Below are 27,372 nucleotides of genomic sequence, written 5' to 3' on the forward strand. Positions count from 1 at the left end.
GAATAAAGTGTACTTAATCACTGTGGAAATTCTTGTATTCCTTGTTTTTGATGGACGTGTTTCATGGTATCATTTTCAAAATTAAAGTTAAAATAGCAGCTTTTACTTAGTAATATTTTCAATTATTTTTTGTCAAGAGCTAAAAATAGAGTTGGAAATCATGTGCTTCATGTATTATAAAAGTAACTTCAGATTTTTCTTTTTAGAATACTACTTTACAAAGAATTTTCCAAGTGTCATTAACATTTGCAAATTCATAGGGAGGGAGAGTACAGTAGGAAAGGAAACCCATAAAGGAGGCATCTAGAGGTGGCGTTGTGCTGTTTGTCACGTGTTGGGTTTGTGGTTATGTGTCTTATGTCTTTGGGACAGATATACACAATTACTTTGGGGACGCTTCTAGAAAACACACGTAAATTATAAAAACTGGCATTATCAAGGTTGGTGTTCATATGGCAATGAGCTAATGACTTAATCTGCATACTAAGTTTATTAAGTGTTTTTCTTTTTTCAATTACAACTTTCTTGTTTTTTGCCTTATTGGTTGATTGTACCGAAAAGAATAGAGAATGTCAGTTATTTGGAGTTTGGGAAGTAAATGTAAAACAAATGAATGTATAGGTCCGTCACAGATAACCTTTCTTTTTCAATATATATTTCCTTGTATTCAGTATGAATTGGCCCATCCAAAAGAGCTTTTTTGGGTGATAAATTAGTAGTTACTAGAGCTAACATTTTGAAATTTCCTATATTGGTTGTAGATATTTCCTGTGTTTGGGGGGCAGTATTTTATAGGAAAGGTGGAGTCCGTTTTATAAATATATTAAGGATTCAGGGGAAGAAGTACAATTAGGAGCAGTTAAGGAAGATTGCAGTGAATCTGGGTTCTACTGATTATAACTTTGTACAGATTACTTTTCTGTGCTTCCGTGTTTTTCTGTTTTAAGAAAAAATAGTATTCCTATAGAACTTATTATAAGATTAAATTTGTTAGGATTGATGATACATAACAAGACTCACTTAGAACAGTATCTGGCACATAGTAACACATCAGGGAATATGCGTCTGCCAGATTTGCAAGTCCTTGTTATTCCTGTGTAACTAGTTCTTATTTTAGGTACAGTTTGAGTTTTTGAGGTACAGTCAGTTGAAAATGATTTCTAAAGGTCTGAATAGTGGATGTTCTTGGCACATCTATTTTTATTTAATAGATTTTTCTGAGCAGTGTATAATAAAGATTTTATAACACTATTTAAATTATAATAGTGCATTATTAGAAATTAGGTGTTAGAAACTCTGAAACCTCTGTCTTAAGAAACTTTTTTTTTTTTAATTTGTGTGCAAGGTTACTTTTGAAAACAGGAAAAATCACTTTCATTCTTACAGCTTCTGTATAAAATTTTAAATGACTGTTTGCTTATGTTTATGCTACTTAACGATCATGTACAGTCAAACATATTAAACTGATGATTTAAAGCAGTAAGATATAGGGAGAATATTTCAAGCTTTATTATTGGTACTATATGATATTTAACCATTTATTTACTAAAAAAATGTAGACTTACCATTTATAGCCTCAAAATGTGGAAGTAATTTTATTTCTGTGTCTAAGACCATTTCTCCCACCAAGGGGAAGACTTTTTAAAAATTGTGATAAAAAATACATAACATGCGTTTACTTCTTAACAGTTTTTAAGTGTATAGCACAGTACTGTCAACTATTTACTAGCTATTGTGCACTGGATCTCTAGAACTTTTTCATCTTGTGTGACTGAAGCTAAACCCACCTATTGACTAAAAACTCCTCGTTTCCGTCTCCCTGCACCTCCTGCCAGCCACCGTTCTGTTTTCTGTTTGAGTTCAGTTACTTCATATAACTCATATAGGTGGAATCATGCCATATTTGTCTTTTGTGTTTAGCTTGTTTCACTTAGCATAATGTCCTCAAGGTTTACCCATGTTTTAACACATGACAGAATTATCTCTTTTTAAGGATGAATAATGTCCCATTGTATGTATACACTGTGTCCATCTATCAGTGGACATTTAGGTTGTTCTCACATATTGGCTTTTGTGAAAAATGCTGTAGTGAACATGGATGTGTGCCAAAAGCTCTTGGAGATTCCGTTTTTAATTCTTTTGTATGTGTTCCCAGAATTGGGATTGCTGGATTATATGGTAATTCTATTCTTAATTTTTTAAGGAAATGCTATACTATTTGCCATGCTGGCAGCCACTTTATAATCTTGTCAACAGTGTGCAAGGAAGGGTTCCAGTATTTCCAGATCCTTGACAACACTTGTTATTTTCTAATTAAAAAAAAAAAAAAATATATATATATATATATATATATTTGGTTGTGCTGGGTCTTAGTTGATGCACTTGGGGTCTTCAGTCTTCATTGCGGCATTAGGGCTCTTTAGTTGGAGCCTGTGAACTCTAGTTGTGGTGTGTGAAATCTGGTTCCCAGACCAGGGATTGAACCTGGGCTCCCTGCATTGGGAGTGCAGTCTTAGCTGCCGAGCCACCAGGGAAGTCTCTCTTTTCTAATTTTTGATAGTGGCCATACAGTGGGCTTGAGGTGATCTCATGTGGTTTTGATTAGCATCTCCCTGATGATTAGTGATGTTGAGCATTTTATCATGTACTTACTAGCCTCTCTTTGAAGTGTCTGTTCATGTCCTTTGTCCACTTTTTAATCCTACTTTTTTTTTGTCTGTTATTGAATTGTGAGAGTGCCTTATTCTGTACATTAACCCCTTGTCCAGTGTGTGGTCTGTAAATACTTTCTCTGTTCCATAGGTTGGCCTTCACTCTGTTGTTTCCTTTACTGCACGGAAGTTTTTAGGTTTGATGCAGTCTCATTTGTCTTTTTTATTTTGTTCCTTGTGCTTTTGATTCCATATGCGAGAAGTCATCACCTATTCCATTGTTACATGTTCTCTAACAGTTTTACAGTTTCAGGTCTTAATATTTAGGTCTTTAACACATTTTGAATTAATTTTTGTATATTTCTGTGTCTCTTTTTTAACTGTTAGTGAAACAGTGATTTAACTTTACTTGCCAACATGATTGCATCTGTTTACAAAGTGGGCTTAGAGCTTCTGTTTTAACAAATATTCATTTCAAGAAACAGAGTTATCTGCTATTGGGTCAAAAAGATGTGCATAACAAAATAATTGTATGACATTGTAAGGGTAAATGCTATAATGATAAGTGTAAGTCAGAGATAATGGGAATACAGGAAGGTTGAATTTTAGTTATGGAAATTGCAAGAGGCTTTTTTAAGGATGGGTATGATTTAGGCAAATGGAGATGGATGTGGAGGGGAGTGGGGAGGAAGCAGAAGCAAAAAAAGACTTTGTAGTAGGGACGCATCAGTTATGTACAAAGTAATCCATTGTCCATGGAAGCGACCTAAATGTTCATTGACAGGTGAGTGGATTAGGGAGATGATGCGTGTGCCCATGCATGCACACAGTGGAGTACTGCTCAGCCAGAAGAAAGACCAAAATAATGCCATTTGTAGCAGCATGGATGGACCTGGAGATGATCATGTTCTGTGCTTAGTTGCTCAGTTTTGTCTGACTCTCTGTGGCCAGGCTCCTCTGTCCATGGAATTTTCTAGGCAAAAATACTGAAGTGGGTTACCATTTTCCTCCTCCACGGGATCTTCCCGACTTGGTGATCAAACCTGCATCTCTTGTGTCTCCTGCATTAGCAGGTGGATTCTTCACCACAGAGCCACCTGGGAAACCCCAGAGATTCTCACATTAAGTGAAGTAAATCACAAAGGCAAATTCCATATGATATCACTTATATGTGGAATCTAAAATATGATACAAATCAACTTACTTACAAAACAGAAACGGACTCACAGACATAGAAAACCAGCTTATGGTTACCAGAGGGGGAAGAAAACAGGGGAGGGATAAATTAGGAGTTTGGGATTAGCAGGTACACACATTGCTATGTATAAAATAGATAAACAACAAGATCCTACTGTATATATAGCACAGGAACTATATTCAATATTCTGTAATAAACCATTATGGAAAAGACTATGGGAAAGAACCTGTGTGTGTGTCTGTGTGTGTATCTGAATCACTGTGGTATACACCAGAAACTAACACAACATCATACATCAGCTATACTTCAATTAAAGAAAAACGGAAGTAGTCCATTTGTATATATTGTATATGTACGGGGGCAGGGCAGTGTAGAGGGACCATGAAGGGAGAGGCAGGTCTTGGGAAAAAGTCTGGAAATAGTAGGTTGGGTAAGAGAAGAAAGCACCTGAGGCCTTAACAAGTTTGAACTTTATTTGTAGATGGTGGGGAGGTTTTTAAGCTGAGAGTGAGGTAATGAGATGTTTAAAAAAATTATTTTGGTATGAGAGCTGCATTAGAGCTAGTAAGAGTGGAAGCAGGGAAATGTATTAGGAAGCATTTTTTTTTTTTAATTGACTAGGCAATTTAAAACAGGGCAGAGGGAGTTGAAAAGAAGTAACCTTCCTCAGTGTAAGAAAGAGTTGATACCAATTGGCTCCACCCCTAAAAGCAGGAGTTGCAGTTAACTAAGGAGTTGGAATTACCTGAGGTTCCATCCTGGGTGACTGTGTAAATGGTGATTTCTTCACACCTATGGAAGGTAACATAGGAAGGGGACTGTGTTGCCCTTGGTTTTGGACATCTATGTTGTCCCACATTTTTCAGCATGGGTCTGGCCTTCAGGCAAGGACAGAGCCTTGAGCGGAGCTGTGGAGTTGATATGTTGACGGGAACCGCTGTGGGAGTAGATAAGCTCACCTGGATAGATAAATTTAAATCATAGAGAGCAAAATTTCCTCATTCCATCACAGCCAATCTTCTCAGAGAGCCAATTACTAATATTGTGAGCCTGACCGAATTCTTCCTTATTTTAGGAATTCAAAAATAGACCAGACTCTTATTTTTTCTTTTCTGATTGAATGATGTTTGGTTTCTAGAAGAAAATATTGTTATCCTTCTACTTCACATGCTCTTCTACACTTTTACCACATTTAGTTCAGTTCAGTCGCTCAGTCGTGTCCGACTCTTTGCAACCCCATGAATCACAGCACGCCAGGCCTCCCTTTCCATCACCAGCTACCGGAGTTCACTCAGACTCATGTCCATCGAGTCAGTGATGCCATCCAGCCATCTCATCCTCTGTCGTCCCCTTCTCCTCCTGCCCCCAATCCCTCCCAGCATCAGAGTCTTTTCCAATGAGTCAACTCTTCGCATGAGGTGGCCAAAGTAGTGGAGTTTCAGCTTTAGCATCATTCCTTCCAAAGAAATCCCAGGGCTGATCTCCTTCAGAATGGACTGGTTGGATCTCCTTGCAGTCCAAGGGACTCTCAAGAGTCTTCTCCAACACCACAGTTCAAAAGCATTAATTCTTCGGCACTCAGCCTTCTTCACAGTCCAACTCTCTCAGTACACTTAAGTTGAAACCACATTTCTACATATATGTTGTATATATTATTTATGTGTGTGTTGAGAAACATACTTTTTTGTGTGTGTGGAAGAAAGAATTTGACATGTAGGAAATTACCAGTAAACTAAAAATACATGTACCACTTTCCTATTCTTCTTGCCCTCCCCACCCTACATATTAATACTTAGTTGGTGATGTATTTATTAAAATGTCAACATTTGAATCAAGGTTTACTGGTTGAAGGGCTTCCCTTGTAGCTCAGTCAGTAAAGAATCTGCCTGCAGTGCAGGAGACCCGGGTTCAATCCCTGAGTTAGGAAGATCCCCTGGAGAAGGAAATGGCAACCCACTCCAATATCCTTGCCTGGAAAATCTCATGGACCGAGGAGCCTGGTGGGCTGCAGTCCATGGGGTAACAAAGAGTCGGGCACGACTGAGCAACTAACACTTTACTGGTTGAAGATACCAACTATTTTCAGAGACTGAAAGGAGAGGGATCCTAGAGTCATTGGTTGGTAGCCTCTGTTGTTCTATTTCTGACCTGCACAGATAGCTCGTGAAGTGACGATACATAGTCCTTGGCAACTAATATCTTCTGGGCATGTATTTTATGAACTAACAGATATTTATCTGCTTCATTCTTTTAGGCCCATGTGTTTCTCTAGTTTAAAAAGCATTTGCAAGTGGAGAACTAGCTATAGCTGTGTAATCCCTAAATGTGTATTTACCTTATATGTGTATGACTTCAGTGTGTGGAGGCTTTTTTTAATACTCAATATGGGAGGGGAGTGTCATTGTCTAGTAAACTGTTAAATACCTCATGAAATAATTACACAGCCAGTTCTTAATTTTGAAATTTTTCTTTTCAACAGGTTTTGTACTGATTGCAAAAATAAAGTCCTGCGAGCCTATAATATCCTTATTGGTGAACTTGATTGCAGCAAAGAGAAGGGCTACTGTGCTGCACTTTATGAAGGCTTGCGGTGCTGTCCACACGAGCGACACATTCATGTTTGCTGTGAGACAGACTTCATTGCACATCTTCTGGGTCGTGCTGAGCCAGAGTTCGCAGGAGGGTATGAGTATGTAATTTGCTAGAATGGGCTATCTAGCGCTTTGCTTCATTTTATCCTTCTGCCTCAGTACATATGTGTGTAAATTAAAGTGTGCCTGTACAGATTTTGCTTTTTTTTAAATATGCATTTAGTTGAGTAAAAAAAGGGAGAAAGTATTGATCCATTGTCTGCTTATTGTTGCTTGAAGTAGGAATTCCGGCTTTTTTTGGCTTTTATTATTATAGCTTATCATTTTCACTTGAAAATGATTAGAAGGGATTTTTTCCTCCCCTCCATCCATGCATTTCCATGTTTAAATTTTGTTTATAATGATGGTTTTTGCATAGGAAACAAGATCTTTGCAACAGGGGTTTAAGAAATACTTTACTGAATGTAATTCATGAACTGTGGATGTTATTATTAAATTACAGAGGAACCTAAAATTTTATCTCTGGCTTTGTTGTAAAAGTCAGGAAAAATTGTTCACAGAATACATTGAACCCACTCCCCCTCTGTTTTGTGTATTAGCTGTCATTTGAGTGCCTGTTTTCTGCTAGGCATTTAGAATACAAACACCACTTCTGTCACTGAAGTTGGTGATCATTTCTAGTGAAGACTAGCCTAGAGGGCTTTTGCCCGGGATTGAATCACTTTGGCATTGTCTTTCTCCATTCCCCATCAAAAAGAACAAAAACCAAGTAGGCATTTGGTATAATTGGAAGGTGAACTGTCATGCCTGCTATGAGCTGGACACTTAAATATGTGACGTCTTTGTGCCCCCAAAAACATTTCTTTAGGGCCAGTTCCTGAATTACCTTCTTTTTAGCAGTATTAGGACTAAGTTCTACTTGCATGTGTATTTTGCATTGGTAATATACATGTGTGCTTGTGTATTTATATATATGTTGAGTTTGAATGTATAAATGTCTTGTTATTAGTTTGTTTACTAGATATGCAGATTATGTTTAAAACCTGAACCTGCAGAGAGGTGTTATCAATCTCTTACTGTTTCAGCTTAAGAGTTGTAGGAAACATGTGTGATTTATTCTTCTTTACAGGAGAAGAGAAAGGCATGCTAAGACAATAGATATAGCTCAAGAAGAAGTTCTGACCTGCTTGGGAATTCATCTTTATGAAAGACTGCATCGAATCTGGCAAAAACTGCGGGCAGAAGAGCAGACATGGCAGATGCTTTTCTATCTTGGTGTTGATGCTTTACGCAAGAGTTTTGAGGTAAGAACAGTGGACTGCTTCAGTGTCTGGACTGCTTAGTTATTAGATGGAATCTTTTTTTTTTTTTTTTAAATTATTTCTTGATTGTACTGAGTTTCTTTGCTACATGAGGGCTTTTTTCTTGTGGCCTTCTCACTGTGGTAGCTTCTCTTGTCGCACAGCACAGGCTCTAGGTGCGTGGGCTTCAGTGGTTGCAGCCTGCAGGTTCAGTAGTTGGGTCTCTGGGTCTCTAGGGTGCGGGCTCAGTGGTTGTGGTGCATGGGCTTATCTGCCCTGCCGCATGTGGAATCTTCCCAGACCAGGGATCAAACCCATGTCCGCTGCGTTCGCAGGCCGATTCTTATCCACTGGACCACCACAGGAGTTGTGAACTGTGGACTGAATCTTAATGTTAATTGCTGCTCTCACCTTGCCTTAGAGAGCTGTGATCCACTGGTCATGGCTCTGGAGGGTTAGGAGAGGAGTTGGCTGGAGAACTGGAATTTAGAAGAAGTTTGTGGATTTTTCTTTGTTTTTTAAACCTGTCACACTGCCAGCCTTGATTTTTTTAGACATTTTCAGAGTAGAGAACTGAAATTGACGATTATTTAATGAGAAGCTGCTATGAAACATAGCTATTGGCAAGTTAAAAGCAGCCCAAAAAGAAGCATCAAAATTAGAAACATTTAATGAGTCCCAGTTTGCCTGCTTCTTTCCAGTAATATGAAGTAAATGCTGTCTGAATGCCATGATATGAGAGCTACTTTTTATAGAAGCACACTGAAGGCTCTTTATAATGCTGGTATTGGGTTTTGTGTTGTGATTTAGTAATATCTTTTTTCAGTTATGCTCTGTAGAATATAAATTTTTGGCTAGTGAATATTCTGTTATAGTCTAGGGCAGGGTCATAACTGTTTAACTGGTCACCTGTCCCTTTTGAGAATGGTATGTGAACTATAAACTCTTTTTCAAAAGCCTATCCTTGGACTTTAAACATTGTTCTGGGGAGTCTGAGGAGATGTGTGTTTGTTTTTGCCGAAAAGATTTCTTATTCCTTTCTCTTTGTATATTTGTGTCTTCAGAAACTAGATCATTTAATCAGGTTAAATAGTGTTCTCATTGTATGAAGAAATAGGATGAATGTTTACTTTGTTGTGTTAAAATTCTGAAATTTAAAACTAGAGTATTTCTGGATTCAAACTGGAGTATGTGTAAGTCTCCCTTTCCCATTGGAGTTAGTTGTACATTCATTTCCTGATATTTTAAGACTGTCATCATTTAAGGTATTAAAATTTAAAATTCTTTTTGGGGACTGCTGGACAAAATTACAGCATGAAATGCCAGTTTCTGTGTGTGTGATATCATTTAAAATTAACAAGTGAGAATTTCCTTGGAGAATAAAGGGAAGTTTGAGCCAGTATTCAGTCTCAGCTTTGTTTTTTATAATAGATGACTGTGGAAAAAGTACAGGGTATTAGTCGATTGGAACAACTTTGTGAAGAATTTTCAGAAGAGGAACGAGTAAGAGAACTCAAGCAAGAGAAGAAGCGCCAGAAACGGAAGAATAGACGAAAAAACAAATGTGTATGTGATATCCCTACTCCCTTACAAACAGCAGATGAAAAGGAAGTAAGCCAAGAGAAGGTAGTACTCCTTAATATTGACTTGACAATATATGGCTTTTTTTCTAGATTTCAGCACTTTCACTGTGCTTTCTCAGAACATGGGTTCCTCTGGCTTGTACGTTGGCTTTTTTTCTTACTGTAGTCTGTATAACAACCTCTTTAATGTCATTTGTTTTATAAAGACAATGTTCAATAATTAGTAGTATCTTACTACCTGACCTTAGTATTCTGTTAGATCAAAGCCCAAATGTGAAAAGTTATCTCCATGCATGACCTAGAGCAGTTCTCAACTTTTGGTCTCAGGATCTCTTTTCATTCTTAAAAATTAGGGTGCCTAGTGAGCTTTTGTTTATGTGAATTATACTTATCAGCATTTATTGTATTAGAAATTACAGTGGAGAAATTTAAAGTTATTTGTTAATTCTTTTAAAAATAATAAGCCTATTTAATGTTAACATGAATAACATATTTTGAAAAAGAACTGCTTTCTAGGAAAATTTGAGAAGGGTGGCTTTACTTTATATTTTTACAAATCTCTTTAATATTTGGCTTAAAAGGAATCAGATAGATTCTCTTTATCTGTTTCTGCATTCAGTCTGTTTGCATATGTTGCTTGGTCAAAGCATGTGAATAAAGTCTTACTTCACTCATATATGGTAGGAAAAGGGGAGAGGAATATTCCTTTTTAGATAGTTGTGGATATTCTTCTTTGGCATTATAACTTGACAGGTGGTAAGATTTTTTATAGTGTGGAACCTGACACCTTAAAGTGACCTTTCATACTTTTAAAATCCATCAGCAGTTTGAACAGATTTTATTCATGCATGATTCTGTAACATCATGCACTGGTCATTTGAAAACATAATGGTTCACTGAGGTAGGCACATCTCCCCAGATGCTGACATTTCATTACATAGTATCAGACAACAATGTTAAAACCACTGTTCTTCCCATTAGAAAGGTCTTAAGCTTCAATCTCATTGTGCTTGTATATACAAGTTTTCAAAATTCTAATTATAGTTTGAAAGTTTAAATTTTATCAGTGACAACAAATACTGTCTGTTTTTTTCTTTTAAGAGCTGGACTGACTTCATTTATTTTTGAGAAAATGTCTTTTAAATATTCAAGTCTGAATAACCACAGTTTGTCTCTTACCCTCTCTTTCAAGTGAAGTTGGTGTTCTAGCTAGTTTAGCTTGCAACTCAAACTGTTGCACAGGCACTTCTTGAGACAGTCATACATTGGTATTCATCAAAAATGCTTTAAGCATTCTTCTCATTTCTCACAGACTAATAAAAAGACCTCTACTTCATGAGTTGGTATTTAATAAAATTAATATTTTTAGTGCTGCATGCGTCAAAGACATTTATAAGTGAAATATCCTTTTATCTCTGTTTATTTCCACTGAGAATGCTTGACAAGTGAAGAGTACAGTGACTGTTGGTACACACTTGGGTTGCTTCTGTCTTGGTTTGTGCTAAAGTACCAGCAGCTTTTCCCACCACTGCTTTTATACCATCAGCGTAAGTGTCAAGACAATGAAAAAGGCAAATCACATCTTAGTGTTAGGATGAAAGTGGTTTTGACCTAGGGAACCCCTGGAGCCAGCAGACCACACTTTTGAGAACAGTTGTCCTAGACTTTGCTGATACCATTAAGGTCTTGACTTGGTTCTAGTTGATTCCTAGTTTTTAAATGAATTAATGATCTTCATGAGAATAGTTTTTTTTTTTCTTTAATTTTTATCTAATTAGTTAATGTTGAGGAAATTAAAATATAGCCATATGGAGGTAAAGATTTTTACCATCTCTTAATATTAATCCTTAAAGGAAACAGACTTCATAGAAAACAGCTGCAAAGCCTGTGGCAGCACTGAAGATGGTAATAGTTGTGTAGAAGTAATTGTTACCAATGAAAACACATCCTGTACCTGTCCTACCAGTGGCAATCTTTTGGGGTCCCCTAAAATAAAGAAAGGTAAGTAAACAGTTTAAAAACTATTAACTCTTAAGTTTATTCTTTCTTTCTTTTAAATACAAGAGCTTTTAGAGAGCCTGTAACCTAAAGGTTAGGAAGTGCTTTATAGACCCAAGAATATCATATAATTTAGTCAAACACTTAGGGTATTTGATTTGTTAAACAATAATGAAATAAAAAACCGTAAGTCTCCAGTCACATTTTCATTATTTAATGTACTTTTTACTTTCAGTAAGCCATTGGTTTTGAAATTTTTAAGTAGTCCCCATTTGGCTTATCCTTTGTCTCAATATATTTATTGGCATGTTAATAGTAACTCACTCGATTTGTTCTCAGGCTTATCGCCACACTGTAATGGTAGTGATTGTGGATATTCATCTAGCATGGAAGGGAGTGAAACAGGCTCTCGGGAGGGTTCAGACGTCGCCTGCACTGAAGGCATTTGTAATCATGACGAACACGGTAGGTTCAGATTAAGCTTCCCAATTATTTCTGCTACATGGCTGAGTTAAGCACATAAATAAAAAACTACTGATTTCTTCAGGTGATGACTCCTGTGTTCATCACTGTGAAGACAAAGAGGATGATGGTGATAGTTGTGTTGAATGTTGGGCAAATTCAGAAGAGAACAGCACCAAAGGAAAAAATAAAAAGAAGAAAAAGAAAAGCAAGATGTTGAAATGTGATGAACATGTAAGTGTCATAAAATGTCATTCTTAAACCTTTGCTCCTTTCCTTGGAGTGGCTTAGTCGCTACACACCTTAGTCTCTAGGCTTTTTTGTTTTTAGAATGAATACCTATGCAGTTCCGTTGGTTGCTCATCCTGTGATTTTTATAGGCATGTGTGTCTGATGTGTGGTTGTTTGTCCAACAGTCCGTGTGCGACATAAATCCAATTCCTTTTTTCACAGTAGTTTTTAATGTTAGCTCCGTGATCTTGAGCAGTTTGCTTGATCTGTTTTCCCTGCTGTAAAATGGGGATAATAGTCCCTGTCAGACCAGATTCTGTGAAGATTAAATGAGATTATATTGATGGGTTAGCATAGTGTTTGTGTGTGCGTGCTCAGTTGTGTCTGACTTTTTGTGACCCGCCCTGGACTGTAGCCCACCAGGCTCCTCTGTTAATGGAATTTCCCAAGCAAGAGTACTGGAGTGGGTTGCCATTTTCTACTCTAGGGGATCTTCCCGACTGGAGGATTGAACCCTTATCTCTTGTGTTTCTTGTGTTGGCAGGCGGATTCTCTACCACTGAGCCACCTGGGAAGTGTAGTGTTCACTGTGTAGTAAATGCCTAGAAACTGCCAGCTGTTGCTGCTGTTCTGTATTCCTGGTGAAATCTTAACATACTCTCAGGGCATTTATTTTTTCTTTAAAAAAGAGTCATTGCTATTATGCTCTGCCTTTTGGGGCTTCCCTGGCTCAGTGGTAAAGAACCTGCCTGTCAGGCAGGAGACTCGGGTTCGATCCCTGGATTAGGAAGATGCCCCTGGAGAAGGAAATGGCAGCCCACTCCAGTATTCTTGTCTAAGAAATCCCATGGACAGAGGAGCCTGGCGCGCTGCAGTCCATGGGGTTGCAAAGAGTCAGACACGACTTGACAACTAAACAACCACCACCTGCCTTTTTACCTGAGAGAGACTTTTGCTGTGGTTTCAGATCCAAAAGCTTGGAAGCTGTATCACAGATCCAGGTACTCGAGAGACCTCAGGAAATACCGTGCACACAGTGTTTCACCGTGACAAGACCAAAGATGCACATCCTGAAAGCTGCTGCAGCTCTGAAAAGGGCGGGCAGCCCCTGGCTTGGTTTGAGCATAGGAAAAACGTACCACAGTGTGCAGAACCCACAGAAACATCGTTTGGTCCTGATTCTGGAAAAGGTGCCAAGAGCTTAGTTGAACTCCTTGTAAGTAAGCCATGATATCTTTTTGTGGATAATTGATTGCTCATGGGTAGATGTGGGAGGAGACAGTATTTGAGGGTTTCGCATTGGGAATGGGAGGAGGCTCTTAAGCAGTATTTTATTATTTTTTGGTGACTTCATTCCTGCCCTTCCACTGTGTAACTGTTCTGGAGCACATTTCCTTGTCCTCCTTTGTCTCAAAGGTAGAAGAGCCTATTTGGGAGAGGTACAGAGAGTTGGCATCAAATCTAAGAGTCTGACTCCTTGGTGGGGATTGTTATAAGCAAGCTACCTTTCTGAGTGCTAATTAATGGTAGCCAACCTTCCAGACCAGGAAAGTATATAGAATCTGAACTAGAGTCCATTTTCCGGGTTACTTCCTTCATGTAACCTTCATGTCATGTAGGATAAAAGCCTAACTGAACTTGGGACATCTTTTATAATTGATTTGCAGTCTTTATACTTTAGATGAATTATACCTGATTCCAAGCAACCCAGGGCATAGTTCGTGTGGAATTTGCAGGAGGGGCAAGGAAAGAAAAGGGTGGCATCTTTCCTGTAGTCATCACAGGATTCCAAGGGAAACAAATTCTTTAGAATGCTAGCTTTTTTCTTTTTTATATAGTTGTAAAGTTTATTGGTGATACTGTATATTTCATAAGTTTTAAAAAGGTTATATTTTACCTAACTTGTGGAGATAAGTGTTTCAACATAGAACCAGCCAGAGAAAAGTCAGATTATTTAAAATTTGGAAGCTATTTATAACCATCTCTAATTAATCACTTTTTAAGGCTAAGGTGTGTTAGTAGTCTGCTTGTAGGCTTCTAGGACAAATTATAGATCGAGTTTTAAATCAAGTTGAGTTGCATTTTATTCTTACTTAGTACTTTCCAAGGAAGAAGGACATTTTGTTATCCTGTAAACATTCTATTTAAAGCCTTTATGTGACTGAATTAAAACTAAAAACTAGCCTGCTTTAGTTTTTAGCTGTCTTCTATTAGGATAGCATTTTGCATTCTTCATTTAAGTCATAGTCTTAACTACTGCTTTAATTTGCAGGATGAGTCTGAATGTACTTCAGATGAGGAAATCTTTATCTCACAAGATGAAATACAGTCATTTATGGCTAATAACCAGTCTTTCTACAGCAATAGAGAACAATACCGACAGCATCTGAAGGAGAAATTTAATAAATACTGCCGCTTAAATGATCACAAGAGGCCCATTTGTAGTGGCTGGTTGACAACGGCTGGAGCAAATTAAATAAATAAAATAGCTCTGTCTTTCAATGAAACACTCAAGATGACTACTGCGCCTTCTCTTTCAAAAAAACTCTTTAATTTTAGTGACTTATGGCAAAATTTTATCTTAAATCAATGTGATTCTTTCTTGTTTTGGGAGACGGTGGAGGTAACCTCATTAGTTTGTTCTTTCTTCAGGCTTGTGTCTTTAGTTGTGTGGCTGCGCAGGCCTGCCATATGATTTAAGCCATCTCTTTTCATTAAATGTTTCTCTTCCTGTGAGACTTACTAAAAAGCAACTTAGTGGCAAAAAGTAATGTTGTACTTATACTTCTGTACAGAAATGACAATGAGCTGAATATATGGTTTTACAAAGTAGACATCCACTTGCGAAATGTTTGGATGTAATGTTAAAGCGCAATGTGCAAAATTTAAAATAAAGAATATTTATTAATACGCATAGTAAAATTTGGTGTACATGTTTCTACTTAATGTGTGGCAGTATTTTAATTAGCCACCTGTGGTCTTGGTATTTGACCAGTGATGATGTTAGAGAGGATGAAGAGCAAATAAGGAGAGGGATACAGGCTGTTGAAGACAAAAATTCTTCCCCTTCGTCAGAGTTGACAGCTGAGAAGAGCAGGGTCCAGTCTTTTGTTCTGAAAGAATAAATTTGCTGCGATACGTTTAAATACTGACTAGCATCATACTTCCTTGTGAGATTTTTTAACTGCTGTTATTTATAATGTTCCTTGATAACATAACATAGAGCACCTTAAATTCAGAGGTTCAGATTGAACTAGAAGAGTGAAGCAAAACTTGGCAGAATTTCAACCAGGGGTTGCCTGATCAGTAGTTACTTGGTGCGTAGAGAACTGGGAGCAGAAGGCTCCACTGAGAGCTGACCACACTGCGGTCTGTGTGAGTGCCTGTTCCTTATCTGGTTTCCAACAATAAAGCCACTCTGGCTTTACAGTTACTGTTTTCACAAGCTGTCTGTGAGTACTGAAGGTGAGATTCCCCGAGGAGTAGCATTTGGCTGCCATTTAAAAGGTTGAGTCAATAGTTAAGTAAAATCATGTGCTTACAGCTTTGTGTCTACATGTTGATAATACTTGGTGGGCCACAGACAAATGGTGGGACGGTCAGTACCTCTCTGCAGTGGGGATGGAGTGAACCTTGTGGATTTTCTACCACTTAATCAGATTTCTAATCAGATTTCAAGTGGGCAACAGCAGAAGCTTAGTGAGATTTTAACTTTTGTAGTTGGTATTTTTTTGAGCCACCCCGAGTTGTCTTTTCAAATCAAAGTGTGGTACAGGGACTAGAGCAGAGATGAAATGAGTAATTCCTTTCTGATCCTTGTTTGCTTTCATCCTGGAATCCATAAAAAAATGACTAAGGGTTCTCCCAACAGCCCTTGGCTCTGAGCCCAGTCCTCCTTCCACCACCTGTTGCAGTCAACTTTTCTCTTGAGATTCCTAAATTAAGCAAGGGCTGGTTTTATTTTAATCTTTGCCCTTGGGGACCCCAGCCACATTCACGGCTTATTCCATTGGTTGCAGTGGTGGGATTCCAGCAGAGATGTTTTCTCTTTGAAAGGACGGCTATATAAAGAATGCAGAAGGGAGGCAGTATTCAGTGTTTTGATGGAATATCCTTAGTGGTCAGCAAAGTGACTTCTACTTTGAATAGAACCAACAACCTAAGAAGAGACAAGGGAGGACACAGTGAAGGCAGTTTCAGAACACATCCCCTGGCCTAATACTGGACTGCTTGCCATCCAAGCCAGGCTCCTCGTCTGTCTCGGTATATCCTATAAAATGACAGTGTTAATAGGTTCGATCTCATAGGGCTCTTGTGCACATTAATATATTTGAGATGCTTAAAATGTATTTTACTGTGCCTGTCACAGTAAGCGCTCAATAAACGTCAGCTATTGCTTTAATTTTTCGCATACACCGTGATATATTTGCTCCAGTGGGAGTAGGGGGGCTTAGAGGAGTTGTAGGCTATAGGTCATGAGGGATACAATCCCCTCCACCCCAATACACATGTACTTGGGAGTGTTTGCCTTTTTAACCATGAGTTCTCCTCGGTTGGAAAGGCCAAGCGATCAGGCGGGGTTGAAAGGTCACCCCGCCCCAAGGTCACCCAGCGTCGACCGCTGAGACGCTCAACCTTGTCTGAGCTGAACCGTTCCCATCAGCCGCCGGCTGGTTGAGGAAGGCGGTGGCGTCACCTTAAGTGCCCCGTAACTTCTCTTCCTGGCCTTTGGGTCAGGATAGGGAAGGCGGACAGAGCAAGAGGCGAGTACGCGCGTCCTCAGGCCTGGTGCAAGCCTGCACCGAGCCTCGTTCTCTTCCAAGGATAAGAGCTCACAGAGGGGAAACTACAAACTCCCGGGACCCTCCCGCCCAGTCCCGCGAGAAGCGGTTTTGTCCGGGCTAGGGCCGGAAGGGGTGGGGTGGGGCGGGGACCGGGCGAGAGCCGGAAGGGGCGGGGCCGTGCTGGAGGAACGGAGTGGAGTCCGGGATCCGGCGAGAGCCGGATGGGGCGGGGCCGTGCCCTCGCGGCAGGGGCGGGGAGGGGTGGGGGCGGGGCCGTGCTCTCGCGGCAGGGGCGGGGCGGGGCTGCCGGCCCGCATCGTCCTCCAGCCGGGATGTGGCCGATCGCCGAGGAGCGGAGGGTGGAGCAGGGGGCGGAGGCCGGCCAGAGTGGAGGCAGGTCCTGGCGTACCTCTGACGCGGGCAGGTCGACTGCGGGCGCCGCGGGGGTGACAAGAGAGCGGCCGGGCCCCTACGACCTAGGGCGGAGCTCGGCGATCCAAGGGCTCTGCTCCCAGAGCGAGGTGGCCGGGCGGCTCGGGACCGTGGCCAGAGCCGGCATGGAGCGGTGGCGTGACCGGCTGGCACTGGTGACGGGAGCCTCGGGAGGTATCGGCGCGGCCGTGGCCCGGGCCCTGGTCCAGCAGGGTCTGAAGGTGGTGGGTTGTGCCCGCACCGTGGGCAACATCGAGGTAAGGCCCTGCGGGGGAGCGAGTGGCTCCGGGTGGCGTCGTTTCCGCCGGGCTTGGGTCCAGGTGGGGGATGGGGAGCGGTCGGAGCCAAGGTGTCACGCTGCCCTCTTACCCGCCACCCCAGGGCCACTTGCAGCGGGCTCAGGGGCAAGAGAGGTGGATGCCTAGTTGGTGGAGGAGGCTTTTGGATCCCTCAGGGCAGGACTCTCTCTTTGCTTTTTAAAGTCTTGTCCGTTAGGGAGCTTTTTTCCTGACAGCCTCTGCTCTAGTATACCAAGTCTCTGACTCCCTGGCATCTTTTCTCCTGCTTCCCTACCTGCCTGCTCAGGTTGGCTGAGAAAAGGAGAAGCCAGGGAGAAGGGAAGAAAGCTTTCTGGCCTCAGTGGCGAAGCTGGCTACTGGGTTGCTTCCTCTGGTTCCCAGACCTAGTCCACAAAGCCAAACAAAGCGAGTAGGAGCTAGAGGACTTGATCCTGCTCATTTTTCACCCAGGACTGAGAGTGGGGTTGGAGTGGGAGTGGAGCTTTTCTGAAGAGGCTCAGCTCCACCTTCTCCTGAAGGTGAGGGTTAACCTTCTCGATGGACATAAGGGACAAATGGGATGTATATATAAAGTAGACCTTTTTTCCAGTTTCACTGTCACAGGTGGGACTGAGGAGGTAAACCAGGGCATTGAACCTGTGTGCTCTGGGGGACAAAGCAATGTGGAACTGAACCCCCTGGTTCTTCTCTTAATGTGGGTTGGGAGCCCCAAGGGTTGTGAGCAATGAGAGCTCAGAGAAGAAGGAAATGAAGTTGGCTGTGTTGGAACAGGGAGGAAGAAGGATGAGCAGTTTCCATCATAGGAGCTTTGGATTTACCCCAGCCAGGACCCCCCTCAGGGTTTGGGCTGGTGCTGAGCTTGACCTCCACCCTTGCTCAAAGTCCCTGGGGCAGGGAGAGGGCGAGGAGGCCTTGGGTGGGGCTGAGCTGGAAGGTGTGCAGGAGGGAGGCCTGTCCCCTCCCCTGTTGCCGACCAAAGGTTCGCTTTATAGCCTCCTAGATGGTTCCAAGGTCACCTGGCTATACCCTTGCCCCACACTGCCCCTCCCTTTCCTCTGTTCTGAGGTGCTCAGGGCCCGCCTCCACTCCGGAGCCTAGAGGATCAGACCAGGGATTAAGCCACTTGATTCTCTGATTCTAAAGCCACTCTTGCCTTCTGTTCCTACTTCCACCCCAACTGCAAACCATCCAGAAGGGTCCCTGAACCCTGAGGAGAGCCCCCGATTGATCACTCACCCCCCAGGAGGCCTCCTTTAATGAGGGGGGATGGCTCAGCTGTGAGGGGACTGACATGATTTCAGGTCCTTTTTGAGGATAGATGCGGACAGGTAGGGCAATGAGAAAACAGCAACAGAGAGACATGTATTATCAGTCCCTCCATTGTGGCTTTGCTGCAGGGCTTTGAGTCTGGAGGAGGAATGGAGAGTTTCGTGCCAGGAGAGGGCAGAATTCCAGGCTGCTTTGCCCACCATCTGCTTTTCTTGATTGGTTGATGGATTCATTCATTGACACTCAAACAAAATTTGAGTTCCAACCTCCTACAGTGAGAAGCCCTGTTTCCCGAGGGGGTTGTTGAGCAGGTGAAATGTTGAGTAGGTGAAATTGGGTGAAGGGGGACTTCTGAGACCCAGAAGACTGTACTGCTTAAACTCATGGAAAGTTAAAGCAGAAAAGAATTTCCTAGGTCACCTGACTGAGCCCTTTATTCCTGACTTGGTTTGGGGGTAGGATGGTGTTCCAGGGCAGGAGACCAAGCTGGCCCTCCTCTAGGGCTCCCTGCCCTGGCACCCCTGGCCCACCGACACATGTCCATAGTCACCTTGAGGAGGTTCTGGTGCCCGGTCACTGGCCTCCAAAGCAACCACACAGCTGGTTTTCTTCCTGCTTCTGAATGGCTGCTTACCTCAGCCATCTCCCAGTGGCCTTTCTGTCTTAGGGATCTTTAGTGTCTCGAGGGCCCTGGCAGTGCCCAGGGGGGTGCCCAGTGTCACCTACTACCTGGCTTGGCTCACAGTCTCCAGAGAAACTGGGGTGGAGGGTGGTGCCCCGTGGGTCAGAGAGAAAGACTCTCCTGACTTCCTGACGATTTCTATAAGCAGGGCGAGGGGAGACCAGCTGTTGAGCTCAACTGAAAAGTGAAAAGTCTGTGTGAGGGTTCTGAGCCAGCTGGCTGCAGCTTGTGGAGGAACAGTGATCGTTTAGATATAAGCCCTTCTGAGAGGGGTTGGTAGAGTGATGGGAGAGAAGTGAATTGAGGTCCTGGTGACCCTGGGCGCTGGTGGAAGAAGCATGGGGTGGAGTATGGCTATGAGCGGAGGTGTGTTCCTGTTGGGAAAGAGTCAGAAAAGAGACATCTCTCCATTCCCAGGATCCCCAGGCCCCTTCTCTGACCTCCCCACCTCACCCCAGAGCCCCAGAAACTTCTCCCTTCTTGAACGGAAGACTCGAGTTTATTTGGGAGGTTCCTCCACTGATGATCTCAGCCTCCCCCACCCTCACTCAGGGACTGCTCTCACCCCTGGACTTTGACCTGAGAGGTCAGGCTGTGAGGATGGCCACCAGAGGCGAGAGCTCTGAGCGGTGACAGCGGCGGGAGGTGGAGTCTGAGGGCGCGGGGTGGGTTGTGTGTGGAGTGAGCAGCTCATCCCAGTTAGACCCCTGTTGGGTTTCATAGGAGCTGGCTGCCGAATGTAAGAGTGCAGGCTACCCCGGGACTTTGATCCCCTACAGATGTGACCTGTCGAACGAGGAGGACATCCTCTCCATGTTCTCAGCGGTCCGCTCTCAGCACAGCGGTGTGGACATCTGCATCAACAATGCTGGCCTGGCCCGGCCGGACACCCTGCTCTCAGGCAGCACCAGCGGCTGGAAGGAAATGTTCAATGTAAGGCCTGGGGGCAGGGTCTGTGGGGGGGGAGAAGCGGGTCACAGCAGCTGGGAGGAAAGCAGGAAGATAGACCTCTATGGCCAGGAGGAAAGCAGGAAGATAGACATACATCTACAGCCAGGAGGAAAGCAGGAAGATAGACATCTATAGCCAGGAGGAAAGCAGAAAGATAGACATCTAGGGAGAGGAGGCTTCAGGTTTCTGCCTGGGGCACTTTGAGTCTCACCTGCTTCTCCTCCCCAGAGGGAGAGGGAGTGGAGGAAAGGCCAAATCTTTCCCATTCTTCTTTCCTCTGAGCCCCTGGGGGCAGTGCTTAAAAGCTGGTTTCTTTCTGTTGGAAGAGAGATTGGTAGGAAAGAAAACTGCCCTCAATCGGATGTCCCCAAGTGGCAGCTTTGTGCTTGGGGACACGGTCTGATGGGAAGAACAGGAACCCAGAGGCTGAAGATGATGGTCTCATTCAGCCCCTCCAGTAACCATGTGGCTTCAGGCAGGTCATCACCCTCTCTGAACTTCAGTCTTGTCACATGGTAATTGGGATGAACTGCACCCAGACCATCAATGTCTGGGATCACAAATTCCAGTGTCTCCTGAGGCCAGGTAGGAACCCAAAGAGTGGGGCGGGTTGCACGGGGAAGCACTTGGCCATGGAGGGCCCCGCCCCTCCCATCCTCTGCCGTCTGGGCAAGCACAGGCCTCCCCACCCCACCCCCGCTGCCCCGTGTGTGGCCAGCTCTGTGACTTCGCTGAGAGCAGCGGGGGCATCAATTTCCATGGAGACCCCCACCCACCCCATTCACCAAAACCTCAGCTCCAGGAATGCAAGGATTTTTGTCTATTTTATTTTTAGAATGTTTTAAAACCACGTGTAGACCAAGCACAGCCTTCAGGGCGTGGATTTTCAACCTCTAGACTGTAATATGGGGCAGTACCTTCAGGGTATGAAACTAATTCTGAGAAGTGGAAAGCAGTGTGTAAATGGAATGTTTCTATCCCCCGCCCCCCACCAGACTTTTCATATGTGCTCACAATAACACCTGACAGGTGCTTGGGCCCCGAAATGAGCAACGAACGTTGAAATGTTGAACGGGGATATGCAGCCCTGCCCTTGCCCTCAGAGAACCTTCTGAGAGATCCAAGTTGTGGACGTCACCTGCAGTCAGGTCGTCTCTAAAACTAGACCTCAGCTTGCCTGACTGTAAAGCGAGGCATGTATATGAAATCCCTAAGCCCCGTTCAGCTGGAACATTATGTCATTCTCTTCAGTTCAGTTCAGTCGCTCAGTCGTGTCCAACTCTTTGCGACCCCATGAATCGTAGCACGCCAGGCCTCCCTGTCCATCACCAACTCCCAGAGTTCACTCAGACTCACATCTATCGAGTCAGTGATGCCATCCAGCCATCTCATCCTCTGTCGTCCCCTTCTCCTCCTGCCCCCAATCCCTCCCAGCATCAGAGTCTTTTCCAATGAGTCAACTCTTCACATGAGGTGGCCAAAGTACTGGAGTTTCAGCTTCAGCATCATTCCTTCCAAAGAAATCCCAGGGCTGATCTCCTTCAGAATGGACTGGTTGGATCTCCTTGCAGTCCAAGGGACTCTCAAGAGTCTTCTCCAACACCACAGTTCAAAAGCATCAATTCTTCAGTGCTCAGCCTTCTTCAGAGTCCAACTCTCACATCCATACATGACCACAGGAAAAACCATAGCCTTGACTAGAAGGACCTTTGTTGGCAAAGTAATGTCTCTGCTTTTGAATATGCTATCTAGGTTGGTCATAACTTTCCTTCCAAGGAGTAAGCGTCTTTTAATTTCATGGCTGCAGTCACCATCTGCAGTGATTTTGGAGTCCAAAATAATAAAGTCTGACACTGTCTCCACTGTTTCCCCATCTATTTCCCATGAAGTGATGGGACCGGATGCCATGATCTTCGTTTTCTGAATGTTGAGCTTTAAGCCAACATTTTTACTCTCCATTTGTACTTTCATCAAGAGACTTTTTAGTTCTTCTTCACTTTCTGCCATAAGGGTGGTGTCATCTGCATATCTGAGGTTATTGATATTTCTCCTGGCAATCTTGATTCCAGCTTGTGTTTCTTCCAGTCCAGCGTTTCTCATGATGTACTCTGCATATAAGTTAAATAGGCAGGGTGACAATATACAGCCTTGACGAACTCCTTTTCCTATTTGGAACCAGTCTGTTATTCCATGTCCAGTTCTAACTGTTGCTTCCTGACCTGCATACAGATTTCTCAAGAGGCAGGTCAGGTGGTCTGATATTCCCATCTCTTTCAGAATTTTCCACAGTTTATTGTGATCCACACAGTCAAAGACTTTGGCATAGCCAATAAAGCAGAAATAGATGTTTTTCTGGAACTCTCTTGCTTTTTCCATGATCCAGCGAATGTTGGCAATTTGGTCTCTGGTTCCTCTGCCTTTTCTAAAACCAGCTTGAACATCAGGAAGTTCACGGTTCACGTATTGCTGAAGCCTGGCTTGGAGAATTTGAGCATTACTTTACTAGCATGTGAGATGAGTGCAATTGTGCGGTAGTTTGAGCATTCTTTGGCATTGCCTTTCTTTGGGATTGGCATGAAAACTGACCTTTTCCAGTCCTGTGGGCACTGCTGAGTTTTCCAAATTTGCTGGCATATTGAGTGCAGCACTTTCACAGCATCATCTTTCAGGATTTGAAATAGCTCAACTGGAATTCCATCACCTCCACTAGCTTTGTTCGTAGTGATGCTTTCTAAGGCCCACTTGACTTCACATTCCAGGATGTCTGGCTCTAGGTCAGTGATCACACCATCATGATTATCTGGGTCGTGAAGATCTTTTTTGTACAGTTCTTCTGTGTATTCTTGCCATCTCTTCTTAATATCTTCTGCTTCTGTTAGGTCCATACCATTTCTGTCCTTTATCGAGCCCATCTTTCATTCTCTTAGGATTGTCTTATGAGGCATTTCCCAAGAGAACCACGTCAGTGATCACAGAGGGAACCCTCGACCTCCAGATCTAGAAGATTCGCTCCCCTGGCCCGAGGGGATCTGTTTCTCCTAGTTTCTCCTCCTCCATCCCTCCATCCCCAAGAGCTGAGTTCTCTGCCCCACAAACCCACATTGTTAAGAGGACCAAAAGCAGGGCTGGAAACCGCCTGTGTCCTGCCGTGAACGCCGGGCCAGGTTTATAGCGGGAGTGTTCTGTCCCGATGCCTGGCGCTGACACCTGATAAAGATAAACGTCTGACCTCCCAGCTGGTCTCCCCTCTTCCCCAGAGGAGAGAGTGAAGGCCCGTTGAAAGTTTTATCTCTGCTTGCCCTCCTGGCTGAGCCTAAGTGGTGGGGCTGGGCGGGCGCTTTTAGCAGAGACCCTTCCGTTGGGCCTCTGTTCCCTGCAGGTTGGGGTCTGGGGGTCACCTCTGCCAGAGGAGCAGAAGTGGGCAGGGTGCAGGAAGCTTCATGCCCTTGGGAGGCCCCTTGCCACAGTGACACGTGACTGTACCCCCTGTGCCCAGTCCTGTAAACAGGATGGAGGTTGGAGGACGGCGTGGAAGGACGGAGGGCCAGCCTTCTCCCGTCCACTCTAGTCTCAAGGGAGGGGCCGGAAAGGCAGAGAGCAGCGGGGTGAAAGGCTGAGCTTGGTCCGGAGGAGAGAGATTTTCAAAGGAAGGATTTTAGGCTGTTTCGGAGAGAGGAAAGCCCGTGACTCTGTCCCAGAGAAGAGTAGGGCATTTAGGGAAGAAAAGGGGGTGATTTCCCTAAGGCAGAGGAGACAGCCAAGATGGGGAGCGCTCCTGGGTGGATTCTGGGGAGGGGTGGTGTCTGTTTCTGAATACAGGGGAACTTGAGGGCATCACCCAGCGAGGGGAGCCGCCTCTGCTGTCCGCTGGGGCTGGTGGCTGGACGGGGAGCAGCACGTAAGGCCCGCGGCCCTGGCATGTCCTTGGTCTCGGGTAGGACCCAGCCCTGTTTGGGATGCCCCCCACCCTGGGGTGCTCTGGGGCTCCATCACCTGCTCAGACGGGCCCAAAGATGCAGACACGCATTGCCCCCCACCCCGCCTGCAGGTGAACGTGCTGGCCCTCAGCATCTGCACGCGGGAAGCCTGCCAGTCCATGAGGGAGCGGAAGGTGGATGACGGGCACATCATCAACATCAACAGGTGCGGCAGCCGGTGCTGGTCAGGGTGCCCCCGCCCCCCAGCGGGGCGATCTGCTGCGGCTCCTTTGACCTCTTTGGACCTCAGAATTCCCCAGTGGTAGAGCAGGGATCTCACACCCAGTTAACACCCAGAGGGCACGACTAGGGGGCGGGGAAGAACATTGTTGTGGTTGTTTAGTTGCTTAGTCCCGTCTGACCCTTTGTGACCCCATGGACTGTAGCCTGCCAGGCTCCTCAGTCTGTGGGATTCTCCAGGCAAGAAAACTGGAGTGAGCTGCCATGCCCTCCTCCAGCAGGGGAAGAACAGTACGTGGCAAACACCAGCCCCTCATTGGCTGGAAGGGGTAGCTCGGCCCCTTGGCGGCTGAGGCCTGGGGGCCCTCCCGGGACTGGGGTTCTGCATTCCTCAGGCCGCAGCAGGAACCTCACCCTGTGGCACAGAGACTGCAGTCTCTGTCATGGGGGCGCCTGCGGAGACACGGCCTCCGTGCCCTAGACTCTAAGGAGAACCCTTTCAGTGAACCACACAGGTGAAAGGGAGAGAGCTTTGACAGCCTGCGTGGACTGAAGAGGGAATCCTGGGGTCCACGGAGGGAGGCCTTGGAGGAGGAGGGGGCCTGGAGGAGCTGTCGATGTGGACAAGCTGGATGAGTGGCGGGAGGACAGTCCCTGATGTTCAGGAGGCACCTGGGGGGGAGCTGGTCAGGCAGGCAGCCGGGCATCACTCTCTCCTTCCCCTTCCCTTCCTGCGCCCAGCATGTGTGGCCACCGAGTGCCACCCCCGGCTGAGACCCATTTCTACAGTGCTACCAAGTACGCTGTCACCGCGCTGACGGAGGGGCTGAGGCAAGAGCTCCGGGAGGCCCGGAGCCACATCCGAGCCACGGTGAGGGGCGACCTGACCCCGGCCCCTCCCCACCGCACACACTCGCGGCCCCAGAGCCCGGCGTCCGTCCTGGGCACAGGCCTCCCGGGCTCTGCTGCTGCCTGCGGGGCCCCGCTCAGTCCTTGAGTCCCTGCGCGTCTCTGCCTTTAAGGCAGGAGAGGGGCTGACTTGAACCTAGAGAAGGGGGCGAGGGCGGAGGGGTGAGGCTGAGGGAGCACAAGGGACCTTGGGAGGCCACGGCTGGAAAGCAGGACTGGGGCTCTCCCCGGGAAGGCTGCCTGAGCTTGGGTGGCTTGCTCAGCCTCTCCATGCCTCAGTCTTCCCAGCTGTAAAATGGAGATGAAAACACTTAGGGTATGAGGGTAGGAGGCTTCCCTTAGGAAGCCACTTTGTAAAGCTGACCTGGCTTTTGGTAATGGCCCAGTAGCTGGTAGGAATCATTCTGATAACCCCCCCGTGGCAGCTTTGGAGGGCGGAGGTGGCCGCTGGACCTTGGGTGGCCGTCCCTGTGAGGCTGGGGCCCTGTGGCCTCCGTCCTTTCCCTCCCAGCCCCCTGCCCCAGGCTGGCCTCTGGCCGGGGCTCAGCTCCTGAGCAGGCTCTCTCTTTTGGCCCAGTGCATTTCTCCAGGAGTGGTGGAGACACAGTTCGCCTTCAAACTCCACGACAAGGACCCCGAGAAGGCAGCCGCCACCTATGAACACATGAAGGTGGGGCCCAGTGAAGCCACCCACTCCCTAAATGAAAGCAGAGGGTGCCCTGGCCTTCAGACCTCGCCCTTCTAGCCAGCCTGTCGCCTCTCCTGGGTTGGGGGAACACGGATGCTGGAGAGGACCTCCCTGGTTGGGGGGAGGACCTTAGATCATTCTGTCCTCACCTCTCCTTTCCCCTGGTGCTCCCAGTGTCTCAAACCTGAGGATGTGGCCGAGGCCGTGATCTATGTTCTCAGCACGCCCCCTCATGTCCAGGTGAGTCTGGCCTTGGCTGGCTGTCCCCTGGAGGAGCCTAGCCAGCCCAGAGGTGGAGAGTGGGAAGGCCTTAAGAGGGTGGGGAGAGCGTCCTGGCTTCCTCAAGCCTTGTTTGTGCCTTCTGCAGATCGGAGACATCCAGATGAGGCCCACAGAGCAGGTGACCTAGCGCCCTGTGGGGAGCTCCTCCTTCCCGCATCCCCCTTACAGCTGGGCACCTGCCCCTGGACTGGGGGTGTTGATTTCTGAACCCCTGGATTTCACTTCCTTTCCCCACCCCCACCAGGGGCTAGAAAACTTGAGGTTTTTATATGTCAAATTGTTGCCACCATGAATGGGTGAGGGGAGAGGAGGTGGTGCCCCCTGATTGTTTTACCTGCTCCTGCTTTCTTAGTCCTCTTCTTGGGCTCCCTGGCCTTTGTCTGCTGCCCTTGCCTTCTTCCCTTTGGCCTGGGGAAGGGACTGTGGCCAAAAGTGGGGCTTTCCCCTATCTTCCTGAACCCTCACCCACACTGTCCCTGAAGGATGAGGCCGCGGAGGGAAGCCCTCACCTTCCATCTGAATGCTTACTGGGGCTCCAGGCTTCCTTCTGCCCTCCCCCACCGCCCCTTCTTTGCCCCATCTCAGTTCTCCAGCCCCACTGCGGCTTCTCCATCCCTCGTGGGGTCCTCCCTCCACTCTGACTATGCCAGCAGAAGACCAGGGCCTGCCTCCCAAGTGGGTTTCACTGTGATCATTAAAAAAAGAAAAATTGCATTAAAAAATCTTGGCTGCAGAAGTGTCTTTCAGTTCTTCCCCCTTCTTGTGATGAGGAATGGTTGTCTCAGAGTTCCTTGCAGGAGAGCGGGAAGGTGGGTGGATTGGGGGCATCCTTCCTGGAGTGTGAATTACCTTTCAGTTGGGTCTGGAAAATGGGTAGGAATTTCCGGCCAGAAAAAGAGGACAG

The 27,372-nt window shown here is 45.3% G+C and overlaps 2 protein-coding genes across 7 annotated transcripts in view; both read left to right on the plus strand.

The window, feature by feature from the left end:
- Nucleotides 1-14,937, plus strand: part of GGNBP2 (gametogenetin binding protein 2) — a 33,146-nt gene extending 18,209 nt beyond the window's left edge. For 3 of the 6 annotated variants that reach the window (XM_019981758.2, XM_019981762.2, XM_019981757.2), the window contains 8 exons: nucleotides 6,329-6,538; nucleotides 7,570-7,744; nucleotides 9,173-9,367; nucleotides 11,178-11,325; nucleotides 11,662-11,787; nucleotides 11,870-12,018; nucleotides 12,983-13,231; nucleotides 14,288-14,937. In XM_019981758.2, coding sequence (XP_019837317.1) covers nucleotides 6,329-6,538; nucleotides 7,570-7,744; nucleotides 9,173-9,367; nucleotides 11,178-11,325; nucleotides 11,662-11,787; nucleotides 11,870-12,018; nucleotides 12,983-13,231; nucleotides 14,288-14,491 — 1,456 coding nt within the window. In that variant the 3' untranslated portion in view covers nucleotides 14,492-14,937. The remainder of the gene's footprint in view (nucleotides 1-6,328; nucleotides 6,539-7,569; nucleotides 7,745-9,172; nucleotides 9,368-11,177; nucleotides 11,326-11,661; nucleotides 11,788-11,869; nucleotides 12,019-12,982; nucleotides 13,232-14,287) is intronic. The other 3 variants (XM_070772623.1, XM_019981764.2, XM_070772624.1) reach the window with 2 other exon arrangements.
- A 2,165-nt stretch (nucleotides 14,938-17,102) lies between these two features.
- DHRS11 (dehydrogenase/reductase 11) lies at nucleotides 17,103-27,204 on the plus strand. The gene is made up of 7 exons (XM_019981851.2): nucleotides 17,103-17,488; nucleotides 20,205-20,414; nucleotides 24,481-24,575; nucleotides 25,331-25,460; nucleotides 26,076-26,168; nucleotides 26,361-26,426; nucleotides 26,554-27,204. The coding sequence occupies exons 1-7, from the start codon at nucleotides 17,132-17,134 to the stop codon at nucleotides 26,593-26,595; spliced, it is 993 nt and encodes a 330-aa protein (XP_019837410.2). The 5' UTR covers nucleotides 17,103-17,131; the 3' UTR covers nucleotides 26,596-27,204.
- Nucleotides 27,205-27,372: the final 168 nt, after the last annotated feature.

The sequence above is a fragment of the Bos indicus genome, chromosome 19 (assembly GCF_029378745.1).
Source record: "Bos indicus isolate NIAB-ARS_2022 breed Sahiwal x Tharparkar chromosome 19, NIAB-ARS_B.indTharparkar_mat_pri_1.0, whole genome shotgun sequence".
Lineage (NCBI taxonomy): Eukaryota > Metazoa > Chordata > Mammalia > Artiodactyla > Bovidae > Bos > Bos indicus.

What these genes read in the sequence shown, in the direction of transcription:
- DHRS11 (XM_019981851.2), top strand. Translation starts at nt 17,132, where the DNA reads ATGTGGCCGATCGCCGAGGAGCGGAGGGTGGAGCAGGGGGCGGAGGCC. An exon ending in GGAGCCACATCCGAGCCACG is followed by an intron (nt 25,461 to 26,075) that starts GTGAGGGGCGAC and finishes CTTTTGGCCCAG; the next exon opens with TGCATTTCTCCAGGAGTGGT. An exon ending in GCACGCCCCCTCATGTCCAG is followed by an intron (nt 26,427 to 26,553) that starts GTGAGTCTGGCC and finishes TGCCTTCTGCAG; the next exon opens with ATCGGAGACATCCAGATGAG.